The sequence below is a fragment of the Anabas testudineus genome, chromosome 2, assembly GCF_900324465.2.
Source record: "Anabas testudineus chromosome 2, fAnaTes1.2, whole genome shotgun sequence".
Classification (NCBI taxonomy): domain Eukaryota; kingdom Metazoa; phylum Chordata; class Actinopteri; order Anabantiformes; family Anabantidae; genus Anabas; species Anabas testudineus.
The window spans coordinates 6,351,490-6,363,781 of record NC_046611.1 but is presented as its reverse complement, the minus strand read 5'-3'; the positions used below and the strand labels follow the sequence as shown (position 1 = coordinate 6,363,781).

The 12,292-nt window shown below is 37.0% G+C and overlaps 3 protein-coding genes across 10 annotated transcripts; 2 read left to right on the top strand and 1 right to left on the bottom strand.

The window, feature by feature from the left end:
* Positions 1-503: 503 nt before the first annotated feature.
* Positions 504-2,997, bottom strand: gemin8 (gem (nuclear organelle) associated protein 8). Of its 3 annotated transcripts, none has more exons than XM_026361302.1 (4): positions 2,895-2,997; positions 2,548-2,616; positions 1,817-2,159; positions 504-1,593 (listed from the first exon to the last, which is right to left on the bottom strand). In XM_026361302.1, the coding sequence occupies exons 2-4, from the start codon at positions 2,548-2,550 to the stop codon at positions 1,334-1,336; spliced, it is 606 nt and encodes a 201-aa protein (XP_026217087.1). In that variant the 5' UTR covers positions 2,551-2,616; positions 2,895-2,997; the 3' UTR covers positions 504-1,333. The 3 variants fall into 3 exon arrangements, with proteins under 3 accessions (XP_026217087.1, XP_026217088.1, XP_026217086.1); XM_026361303.1 differs by having other exon boundaries at positions 2,548-2,620; positions 2,896-2,939; XM_026361301.1 differs by lacking the exon at positions 2,895-2,997 and adding an exon at positions 2,806-2,872.
* A 202-nt stretch (positions 2,998-3,199) lies between these two features.
* On the top strand, positions 3,200-8,817 carry LOC113164261. 6 transcript variants are annotated; one of them, XM_026363483.1, is made up of 6 exons: positions 3,200-3,337; positions 3,512-3,576; positions 7,059-7,195; positions 7,331-7,457; positions 7,576-7,627; positions 8,383-8,817. In XM_026363483.1, the coding sequence occupies exons 3-6, from the start codon at positions 7,069-7,071 to the stop codon at positions 8,563-8,565; spliced, it is 489 nt and encodes a 162-aa protein (XP_026219268.1). In that variant the 5' UTR covers positions 3,200-3,337; positions 3,512-3,576; positions 7,059-7,068; the 3' UTR covers positions 8,566-8,817. The 6 variants fall into 6 exon arrangements, with proteins under 6 accessions (XP_026219268.1, XP_026219265.1, XP_026219267.1 ...); XM_026363480.1 differs by having other exon boundaries at positions 6,884-7,195; XM_026363482.1 differs by lacking the exons at positions 3,200-3,337; positions 3,512-3,576 and adding an exon at positions 4,079-4,350 and having other exon boundaries at positions 6,884-7,195.
* Positions 8,818-9,362: 545 nt separating this feature from the next.
* Positions 9,363-12,225, top strand: LOC113164666. Its single transcript, XM_026364060.1, has 5 exons — positions 9,363-9,533; positions 9,725-10,045; positions 10,277-10,406; positions 10,526-10,562; positions 10,643-12,225. The coding sequence occupies exons 1-5, from the start codon at positions 9,470-9,472 to the stop codon at positions 10,724-10,726; spliced, it is 636 nt and encodes a 211-aa protein (XP_026219845.1). The 5' UTR covers positions 9,363-9,469; the 3' UTR covers positions 10,727-12,225.
* The last annotated feature ends 67 nt before the right edge of the window (positions 12,226-12,292 follow it).

Sequence of the window (12,292 nt, the reverse complement as noted above, 5' to 3'; positions counted from 1 at the left end):
TAACACATTGTTGTATCACTACTTACCCAACAAAATACAGTGTGTGCAGGCTAGGTGTCCCACAGGGGCCACTACTTTAACTAGCAGAGTTCTGCTGTCAGTGATTTAGTAGAAAATGCCCTGAAAGTCTGATCCTGTTCACTGCTGTTCCCACAGATGCCAAGTAAAGACGTTGCACTCACATCTGCTCATCAGTATCCTTACGCATCTCTACATCTCACTATCACAATGCAGGAGAACAGCGCTACTTTTACTGGATTCTGTGCTGCACAAAACAGTAAAGGTAAATTACCTCCTGTATGATGTGACAAGTGTAAAATGTCTGAATTAATTCAAATACTATTCCAGTTTTTGAGTGTAGAAATGTACTGCTTAAAATAGCCTAATGGCAGTTATGTAATCCAGAGCCAGATGTACGTTACACAGAGAAGCAACTAAGACACCACTGACAAAGCAGGTTGTATTCAGATATAAAACTATTTATTTAAACTGAATTTGTATAAAACTATACATCTCTCATTCATAAATAAAAAAAGAGAAACTCAAACAATGGTGGTGCAAGCCAAGATAAAAGGATGTCTCTCCTGAGAAAACACATCATCAACTCTGCACCCAATGAAATGCCAGACTCTGACAGGCGTAGTTTAGAAGTTACAACAACAAATCACTGGTCGTGTCTGTTAGAAAGTGAAAATATCAGAAGCATCCAAGCAGGAACGCCTCTACATTTGAACAGAGGAGGGGGGTGGAAATTGTTTTTGTGGTTAAACTAAGTTGACAGGCATAAGAGGAGCTACTGCAGCATGAAACATCACCAAGCTAGAGGGCAAATAAAAACAGATTAGGAGGAAACACCCAGGCACATGTTGTTTGAATATATTTACATCACCTACGGGAGGGTTTCACTGTACCTCTGACCCTCAGCTGACACTTCAGTGTTTGTGATCTGAGGGTTTGTCCTAAAATCTAGGTCATGGCAAAAACAGTGGAAACTCCAGAAAAAAAACCAACATGTGGACTGTTTTCATGCAGTAAATAAAATAAATTACTTAAAATCCAGCGTTATATGTATTATTAGAACCATAAGTTGTCGTTTGGAGTAGCAGCTGACAGGTCAGTGACATTCACGTCTGGCTAAGCAGAAGCTCAGCTAATTTAAGAGACTTTTTTTGTGCTTAAAATAACTTCTAACCCTCTGCTAACCCAAACCATTAGTTCTACATCAGCAGCCTCGTCAGCCACAGTGCATTACAGGACAAAGCTGCTGTCTCACAAAGAGATCAGGGCAGGGATCTCCTCCAAATCCAACAATTTACAGCCCTGCCTGCAGCTTTTACAGTTTCAGTGGGATAACGGGCCAGTACTTGGGCTGTTTGAGGTCACAGTTTCTGTCAAATGTGAGCTGCATTGCCGCCTCCATGGCCAGGATCTTGGCTGCATCCTTGCCATAGAGCTTCTTCATCTCAGCCCCTCGTCTCTCACCGGGCCGCTCCGAGGGAGGAGCTGTGGTGCTTCGCCAGGAGACACCATGCAGGTCTTGGTCGGCTGGCACGTAGCTGTCCTGCTGCTCAGCCTCCATCTGCTGCTGCTTTTCTGCAAAGACAGAAAAACAAATTATTTTTAGACTAATAGCAGTCAGTCTCTTTATTATTTCACTATGATATGCCTACCCGAAAACAAATTATTACCAATACAATTGTGGAAATTAAAGTCTGGAAACTCTGTGGTGAGACACCATAGTCACCATTTCACTTTTTAAACTCTTTACATTGTAGCACCTATCCATCTCAACATCTACACCACCCTATTCTCTTACTCAGCTCCTCCCTGTGCCTCTCAGTCTGGGCAAAATATTGCCGAAGCTCCTCGCTGATCTCCATGTTGCTGACGTCACACTCGATCTCGCTGTCCGAGCTGCTCTCCAGGTCCCTGTCCTCCTCGTTTTCACTGCTGCTCTCTCTTGAATGCCAGTCTGCATAACGCTGGTGTCGGCTGGGATACTGCTCCTGGCAGTAGCCAGGGCCGTAAGCAGCCTTTAAGGCCTTTTGGTAGGCACGCCTGTGTCTCTGGTGCCAGGCCATGGCCTGCTGGTAGTGCTGCCAATAGCGGTTGTACACTGGGCTGGAAAACCAGGACATCACAGTGCTTATGTCTTCCTGCTAATAAGAAAAATCAGTACACAGTGTTAAGGTTTAGTTTCATATCATGTGAACTTTTATTCACTCATTTTTATTAGTTTTTCTATCAGCAATGAGCTGTTATCTCACTAATCAATTATGCACTGCACTTTAAAGTTGATCATCAGCATGACATTGTATTTGTTTGTAAAAATATAAGTTAATGTACTGTCACTAAACTGTACATGGGGTCAACACACTACTGTTTCTCTTGCTGTGAGCAAATGATTTAAACAGGTATTATTAATTGGGGTTCTTTTATGCTGCTGTCTCATGTTTTTGGGGAGCATTACAGCATGATACCCAGTGCAGCTTTGGCAATTATATACTTACACAAAACTAAACACACTATTTACATTAACTCACTTACCATAACTGGAGACAGCTGCAGCTCAGTGCGTCTCTCTGCTAACAGTGCTAACGTTATGGACTCCGAAATCTGCGGAGGAAAATACAGACAAACTGGTTTTAACAACCAACAAACATAGTTAGGTTTAAACATGTGTTAGGTTGTTAGATTTTAACACATGTGCATTTGCTAATACAACATCCCTACAGAACAGAAATGCTAAGCTAACTTCGGAGGATTAAAGACACTACTGACAAACTAAAAAATAAAAAAACACACCCACTCAATGCCAAACATTTCACCAACCAGTAAATTTAAAACAAGCAGCACATGAAGTGTGTTTACGTCTTTATTTAAGAAACATTTACCTCAGTGATGTGAACTTGTTTAGCTTCACGCTTCCTCACAGAAAATTTCCCAGCAGCCTTTGGGTCAGATCAACGTCATTACTGACTACGTGGCGCCACCGAGTGGTCACAGTGTAAACCTGCAGCCCAACAGTTCCTGTGTTTTTATAATGTTATATCATATTTAAATTTATTTTACCTTTGTATTATTACATGTAGTCAAGTTTAATTGGAATACAGTTTGATACTTACATTTAGATTTACATGTTTTACTCTTTCTCGGAATAGCATTATTTTATTTTGAAAGCATATATTCTCATTTCCGGCTTTTAAGCAGCAGGTGGCGCAATCAGTTAGTGTTATTTACTAAAAATACTCAAGTTATAGTTTATTAATGTTTTTATACTTTGTTCTTTGGTTCTACAAAAAACACAGAAATAACATTAACAGCTGTTCTGTTCAAGGTAAAGTTAATACATGTATCATGCTAGCATTAGCTAGCTAGCATTAACAGTCATGCTTTTAGCTTTTATTATTTTAGTATCAGCCTTAACTTAATCTTACTTTAGCTACATGTAGGAGAAAAATTAAAGTTATTTGTCTAATATTATTTATTTTTTCTTTTTTTACTGCTGCAGGATAATAATGGCACTACTGCATGGAGTTTAACATGAAGTGGTGCTTCACATGTCTAAGTATTGTGGTAGGAGATAAATCTTTCTATTTCTCTGCCTGTTTATGTTTTACTCATATAATTTTATAATAATCACAGTATAATATCTAGTGTTTTGGATCGTGATAGCACTTATGACGTGGTACAACATGGATTAATGTCACATATTTTAATCACATTAAATGAATTAATTTAGGCCTTCATAAGACTTTCTGCATCTATGTGGATGTTCAGTGAGCATAACTTGGCTTGTCTGGTGTTTCTGTCTTAGCACGTTCTCAGCTGTGAAATGCAGACCACAGACTCACAAAGGCCAGGGTTTCACAGACAACCATGAAAGCAGCTGCAAAGGTGTAGAAGCATGAATTGCAAAGCGTGGGTTTGACTAGCATGTCTTTGTTTTCTGCATGTGTGACTAGAGAGAAAGGCTTTGGCTAATTAATCCAAAGTTCATTGTTTACAGGTGTGGGTTGCACCCTCAGACTGATTTTCATAGTAGCCAAACATTTCTCTGTAGCTGAGCTGCTACAGATAAAGCAGACATGTAGTCACTGTTTATAATTAAATTTCTCTAGGTATTTAGGTAATTGAAGCTTAAGGAACTGAGTGGACGATTGGGAGCTATTGAAAAGAAATAGTATAATTTTATCTAGCTCTTAATTCTCTCACTTTGTATTGTTTATTGTCACAGCTCCTCCTCTGCTAAATAATCAACCTCTGTGTCTGAGCGACTGACTGTGTGATGTGTTGAGGCCAACATGCTATATTGGTCAATAGTGAAGTTCACATTGCGTTTCACAGAATGTGAGTTGGGTCGAGTGTCTGCTGTGAGACTTGTTTGTATATCTGGGTCGTGGTTTGGCTCAAGGCTTCAAAGCTTTCAGAGGAAATGCAAAAAGACAGATGTGCCCTTTCAAAACACAGTTCCTCCTATGTTTTTATTGAGTTGAGATGCCAAAATAAGTATGCCTAGTTAGCCTGGTGTTATATGAAAAGAATTGTTGTTTGTTTCATGTAGATCCAAGCTGAATGTTTATGAAATTGATAACTTACCTACCTGAAGTTGATAACGGCAGGACAGCAGCTCAGGATGCTTGTTGTCTGCCATTGCACAGGGGTAGTATCACCGTGGAGGTAATTTATTACCTATATTTAGAAAGTTAGTGTCAACAGGTTTTATGTATTGACACTATTTTTACAAATTTCATTAAAACTAATGATGGATTATACAGACACAGTGATGAAATTTAACCAGCAAACGTCAAACCAGTCTCATTAGTGGAATTGTTGCTTAAACAGTTTCTGTATAGTCATTGTCATTGCTGCTCAGCAGTTTGAGTTCTACAGTAGTTAGGAAGATAGTGAAAATGTCACAACACCAACAGTGTGAATGTGTATGTATTTTTCCTGTGAGTAGATTGCCTGTCGATCTGGCTCTGCAGTTTAACAGTTGTTAGAATCTGAGTTATACTGTATCATAGTTTCACAACACTTGCTCAAATACTGATAGTTGATGATAATTGCTGTACATGCAATAAAAATGTATAGCATTTCAAAATAGTTTACTTTTTGAAGAATGTTTGTTGTAGATAAGAATTACCTATATCAATATATTTATTATATCTACATCACTTTTACACTGTGAAGTACACATATTGTAATTAATGGGAGGTTACTTACAGACCACTTATCTTATCTCATGATTCTCTGTTATACAAGATTTGGCTTGTGGTTTCTTTTGGCTTGGCTAAATAAATATAATGCATTATCTGACACTGAGCAGCACAGAAGAAAACCCACAACATCCAGACCAAAGATAAAAATAAGAGGCGTTTCTGAAACTGTGGGTCCTGTTAGTGTAATCTACCTTTCATGTAACATTTGTTTATTTTTACACAAGTGAAATTGAAGGAATTTGTTTTAGCAGTGAATGTCATCTTTGAGTGAGTGTACTGTATGTAAGAGGTTATACTGCTTCACACGTTGTTTTTTTTATACTTCTCTTGTGCCTGGTGCACTAACACTTGACCTAGTTTCATTTACTTGAATCTACTTCAGGTTTTTAAGAACAGTCCTGCACAATTTTGGCACAGTTGTCAAATTGTCTAAAGCTTAGATCCTCAAATGAGCTGGACACCAACAGGTAACAGTACAGGACTGATATTAACTGAAACTACAGAGACAGGCAAGCAGACAGATATAGATGCACGTTTATGGATTCTGAACCAGCCAGAACAGGTTATCAGTAAGGTGGTCACAGTGTAAGTTTCAGGACTGAGCTTAAAAAGCAGCAGTAGACTCAAGTAAATTTAGAATGAAACTAGATCAAGTGTTGGCACCGTTCTGTGATCAGCTAGCACTAAACTTAACTGTTTACACAGGCACACTAATTTAATTTAGGATAATAATAATAACCAATTTTACTGTGTGCTATAATCAAAGCTAAAGTGTGTGACAGGCAGTGTATAATGCACAGATGTATTTGAAAGAAATCTGTCCTAATGACAAATCTGTCCGCACTCCTGTAAAGTAGAAAAACAATAGATGAGCCATAACTTTTAGAAGACAGAAAAAAAAGTTTATTGTCATTGAGCTTAAAAATTTGCTCTCATATTACATGGATATGTAGTGTATTTCATTTTAACCACTATCAAATGGTTGTTTAAAAACAGATTTTATAATAATTTTAACAAACTGGACAAACAGGCATATAAACATTGTACGTGTTTCGTAATTCTGATTCTGTATAAAACTGGTGCTTTTTAGAGAGGAAAACATAGTGTTCACTCACAGAAAGTAGAAGTAGTCATGTCATGCACTTCCTTTTCAAGACATGTAACAGTCAGTTCAAATGCTTAAAGTGTAATTTGTTGTACTTTTAGGTTAAGTTAGCCAGAGGACCTCAACAACATTTATCCTCTTCATTTTAGTAGTAGTTTAGTTTATGGTTTTCTGGCAGCTCTGTTCTTTGGACCCTTTTTGCCATTATGATTCAATGGAAGCTGTGCTTTCTATTGCTTCTGCTTCCATGTTTGGGTTGTAATACTGAAGGTACTGTACATGAGCTTTTTTAACTATATACAGTTTATGCAGCTCTTGGAACTTGTTTAAATGTGTTCTCGTAATGCTTTTCCAGTTGTCTTAAAATAACCTTTGCTCATTTACCCAATGTGACTTGTAAGTCGCTTTGGATAAACGCGTCTGCCAAATGACTAAATGTAAATGCTGAGGCTGATGCAAGTATAATTAGGCAGTGTGCTTTGTCATTATTTACAAAAAACAAGTCGTCAATGTTTATAGTTATTCAGATTATAAATATGTTTCTTGTTATTTGCAGAGGCTATTGTGAAAAGCCCTTGGAGAGAACCATATGTCACTCAAGTCTGTAGCAATGACACACTGAATATCATCACACTTATAGTATGTAAAGTGAGAACAAAGAAGAGTGAGGGAGAAGTGTGTCGTCTGCTGTATCAACATGGACAAGACTTAAAATATGAATGTGGCTCCAGGTTCAGATTTATGACCGAGAATCAGACTGTATTTCTTCAGCTGACCAGTTTAACACCAGACGATAGTGGGAACCTCACTTGCAAGTGTTCACATGCTATTGGAACAAATACAGACCACCTTAATAATACTATGGAAGGTAAGTGTTGGAATTATCTTGTTGCCTTCTTGTAGAATAACAAGTTCACACAGTAGAAAACACTGAGCTAGTCCACATGATAACTTAACAATGAGTATAGTCCTAGTTTTTTTTATTTATTTATTTATTTTTTAGGAGATGGACAGTCCAGTACCTCTCCTCTGAAAATGCTTGCTATTACCACTATGATTGGTGTCCTTACTGCGTTTACCATTGTAACTGGATTTGTCCTTGGACTTGCCCTGAAAAAGAAATATTGCAGGTGATAATTCTTACTTCTTGTAGGCAGTTTGAGTGTAATATTTTATATCAGTAAAGCACAGAACAGCTCTTATAAGATTTAATTTACAAAATACCTGACCAACTTCTTTATTTGTTAGATACTGTACAAGGACAGGACCATCTGGATTATCTGTATGTGGAACCACTTTGGTGAGTAGCTGTATGCAGTCTTGTAAACGAAATGCAAAGTCCCAACAATGGACTTAGCAGAACTTAATGTACTGTGGAAAACCTGCTGAGATAGAAACTAGTAGAATTATTACATCAGTTCCGTGTAAGCTTGAGACAGTCATGATTCTTCTCCAATGGGGTGTTTTTTGTCACCTTTAGAAAGGCATCTTCATATGACAGAAAATGCTGTGACAACTTTCACATGTGGTATAAAGTGTTAAAGTGCAGGAGGATGGAAGTCTGAAACGCTAGAACCAAAATATCACCTTCAGCTGCATTTTAGGGTATGTTTCTTGGCATAAGTGAATTACTTTCCTAACACAAAGCAAACATACCTATTACAGTATCCAATTACTGTACATGCTAAGGAAATTGGCAAAAACATTTTTAACAGACTGTGGAGCATGCAAGCTGAATTTCACAAAAAGGATGTCATGAGCTAAAAGCTCAAGTTTCAGTATGACTCAGTTTTTCAACGTAGTCGTCTACTTTGATCTTAGTGTCTACTTGTACTGAATCTAATTTATATAGCACAGGACAAACATACATTAAGATTTTAGGTAGCACTTCCTAGTTTGGCACTACTCCCTAACTTAAATTCAGAAATGTCTATTTACAGCTTTTGGTTTGTCAGGCATGTTATGAAATACTCTAGCCAGGTTTTGGTAATGATAAAACAACCCAAAAGAAAAAACACAAGGTGTAACTTATTATTAATGTTCATTATTTTAAAGGACAAAGATGAACCAGATGAACACTACGCAAGTCTTGAGCAGCCAGCAAGTGATGTCTACCAGGATGTCTCCTCAATGCAGCGCCAACGTGATAGAAAGACAAATTCAGCCAACAACCCTGCCGAGAGAGAAATGGATGGAAGAGAAATTGATCACACAATTGAAATCTATGAAAACATCTAAATCAAGAGTTAACGCAGTGTGACGCAAACTGAGTGGTTCAGGGATACTTGATAACTGGTTGCTTGTTGATTTTCCTTTTCCAGTTAATCCCTTCACTACATAGAATGATAACTTTTGTCTTATAACCATTATGCACTGTATATCTGAAGGGGAAAATGATAGTTATTGAAACCTATTAATCTATTTCAAACTATAATCTTGCTTTGTCTCAGATTTTCATGTCAAAAAATCCTGTTAAGTTTGAGAAATAAAGTTTTCAGCAATGAACAATGAAGCTCTGAACAACTATTTTGTCAGTTATTCAAAGTCAGATTTTATTCCAAATCATGGCAGTCAATTTTTTTACACCAAAATACAAATTTTTTTAATTTTAATTTTTTTAATGGTGAATCAAAGAAATACCATGCTTGTGTTCATGTGTATTTTCTACTGTAGAATGACTTTTAAATGACCAACAGATCAGCCTCGTTCTTGCTGTACTGCTGGAGTAAATAAATGGAACAGTAAGACCTGCAAATATTGGCAAAGCACAGTAGCATATCAGTTTCTCATCCCTCCAGATAAACATTGAGTCGTGATTGGTACAATTAGGACCTGTTACTGGGCTTTTATTTACTTGTCTTGTATTTCTCCAATCAAGTGGACACAATGGAGGTTGTTATATACAGTAGTTGTTATAAATTAAGGTATAAACTGCTGTGGGTACATACTAGTATGTACTCACTCTTTTTGTTGACATGAAAGCAGAAGCTGTTGCACTTCCTTTGTAGAACTCACTCTAACTCAACCCTCTGACAGCTGAGTATTTGAGGTTTAGGTAGCTAAAGAACGATGCAACGAGGTGACTCTGTGGTCCTCGCTACAGTAAAGTGTATTGTACACTGCAGTAAAGGTTTTGACCTCTATGAGTAGATGGAAAATGTGGTTTGTTCTGCTGCTGCCGTTGACTTTTTGCATCAACAGAGAAGGTACTACAGAAAACCTTTTTATTATTAACTTATTAAAGTTTTTGGTCTTTCTGTCTTTGCTTTAAAGAGTTTAGTAGATTCATGTTTTTCTTAATGTTATTTACTTTGTGTTTGTGTTATTTGTTTCTGCAATTCACCAAAATTCACTCTGTAATCGTATTTCAGATTAAGGTTTTAATGATTGATTACAGCAACTGTTGTGAAGACACCTGGAGAACAACTTATCACTCCACTTTGTAGCAACGGAACAGATGAAAACGATGAAAACAATAAAATCACACTGATTGTATGTAAGATCTTCAAGAGCAGCAGCGGAGAAGAGTGTCAACTGCTGTATCAGTACGGAAAAGGCTTTGAACACAAATGTGGCTCCAGGTTCAAACTTCTTTCAAAGAATCAGACTGTATTTCTCCACCTGATCAAATTAACAGCTGAGGACAGTGGGAACTACACCTGTCAGTGTACTAAATTTGATGGAACATATACTTTCCATCTGAATATCACTGTGGAAGGTAAATATTTTATTTCACCTTTAGTTTTAATAGTTTTTCAGTGGCTGGTAATGATGTAAATGTTGGTATGTGTGCACTTACTCAAGAAATCAACCTGATTTTATAATATATATGATAATACTATTATATGCAAAAAGTACATGATTTTGTGGACAACGGAGTAATCTTTTAATGTTCATGTACAGCACATCTACTTTACTGACAGGATGTTTTTTTCCTTGACACTGTTAGAGGATGAAGACACCAGCGGTTCTGCAGAATTGTCCCATAATCATATAATAACCTCTGTATCCTGTGTAACTATATTCATAATCATAACTGGAGCGATCCTGCGATATATCCATCAAAGGTTTTCCCATAGGTAAGATATTATAAGATATTAATATGAAGTAAATTAATGTTAAGTAAAACGTGCATCAGATTTTGTAACATATGAAGAAACAATTGGCAATGAATAATTTTTCTTTGTTTACTCACCAGAGGACAACTAGAACCACCGTCCAGACATTCAACCACGGTACTGTACATGAAGTAAATGACTGACTGACCTCTGGTCTGTCCAGTTCACTGAATTAAAGTAAATATGTTCATTTGCAGGAACCACAAGACTCTGAGCCATACGACACCTTTGTACAGAGAGAAAATGAGCTTTATTCAATGGCTGGGATGACACAACTTTAGAGGAGCCTCTGTGCAGCTTTTATGAAACAGTATCTGCTTCCATGTGATGCTTTTTTTTTTATTTAATAGCAAGCATAACAGAGCTTTTTGTCAGGATGTGACACTATTTTGCTTTCCTGACTCTTTCATCTGTAGAGATATTTCAGGAAGTGTATGTAATTCTAAAACCTAGGTTATTTGTTTTATAGTAATTTAATGTTCGGTAAGTGAAAGAGCATCAATAATAACATTTTGAAATGAAGGTTTTGTTTTTCTTTTCTTAAACATCACACTGTTCACTCTAAATTACTATGTGTATTCAGATAGTAGTAATGATGCTCCAGTGCTCTTGATAGCAGGGCTTGATAGGTGTTTCAGGCCTTTAAATGTCATGTTGGCTTTTTCTTCTGCCTCCATGACGCTGTACTTATTGCCATCTCCACCTCTCTCTAAAACTAACAGTTAATACTTGATCATTTTATGAATTCGTGCACACTGGTATGTATTCTAAGTATTTAACTTTTTAAAATGTATTCACTTTCCATTATTAAAAATATTTCAAACTCTCCCATAAAAATAAAATGTAGGTATTGCAAGCTGATACCACATGATCTTTTATTAACTTAAGTAGGACTTAAGTGTCCTAGATTAGACCTTCAACCACTAATGACTCGATCCCAACTGAGACATTGGCAAGATTAGTTGATTGCTTAATTACATGCCATGATTCAATAACTCACTGGTTTTTATATTTGCCCTTAAACCAAGTCCTTGGTGTCAGTTCCTATCTCTCTTTCTTATTTCTCTTTGTCTTTACTGTCCACTTTCAGTGAAGGAACACAATCTATATGCGTAGTTTATGATTATATAAAGGGAATATTCAGACCAGTGGTTTTAAAGTGAAGATAAAACCTTATTGGACATAATTCACTGTCAACATTACTGCAAAATCAGCTTAAGTAAAAAGCTTAATGTGGTAAAACAAAAAAAGTGATCTGGTTCCTTAAATTCTTGCCAAAAACCTTTAAAGGAAATGCAGGTTTATATTATATAGCTAGTTCTAATATTTTTCCACACTCCAGTCCAAATTGATGGTTTCAGTCAAACCACAATGAAAAATTCACACCTGAATTGAAAGTAGCTAGCCATGGCCGAGTCTTGTACTGCCCTTTAACAGGCTTCAGTGTCAACTCTTACAAGGGCTTGTAGGTTGTTTGAGGTTTAGGTAACAGACTACGCCTTTGTGTTTGCCCTCCTACCTTCACCACAGCATACAAGTATTTGTATTCTCAGCTCTTGTTCAACTCCTCTCTGATATTGATCAAAAGAAACGGTGGCTTGCTGTGCATCTTCCCACGTTTGTGTTTTGACGGGTGAACTTAGTGTACGAAAGGTTTTAATCACATACAGTGTGTGAAGTTGCAAAATGTGACTCTCCCAAACATTTTTTTAACTGACTGTGTAGATGTTACACCAGCGTGCACCAGTAGAACACTGAATATTACCACAGTACAGCGAGGAGCCAGGGAGAGTGGGTTGCCCGATTTATTTATTTATTTTCTTTATTACTATGGGTACTGCTGCGTG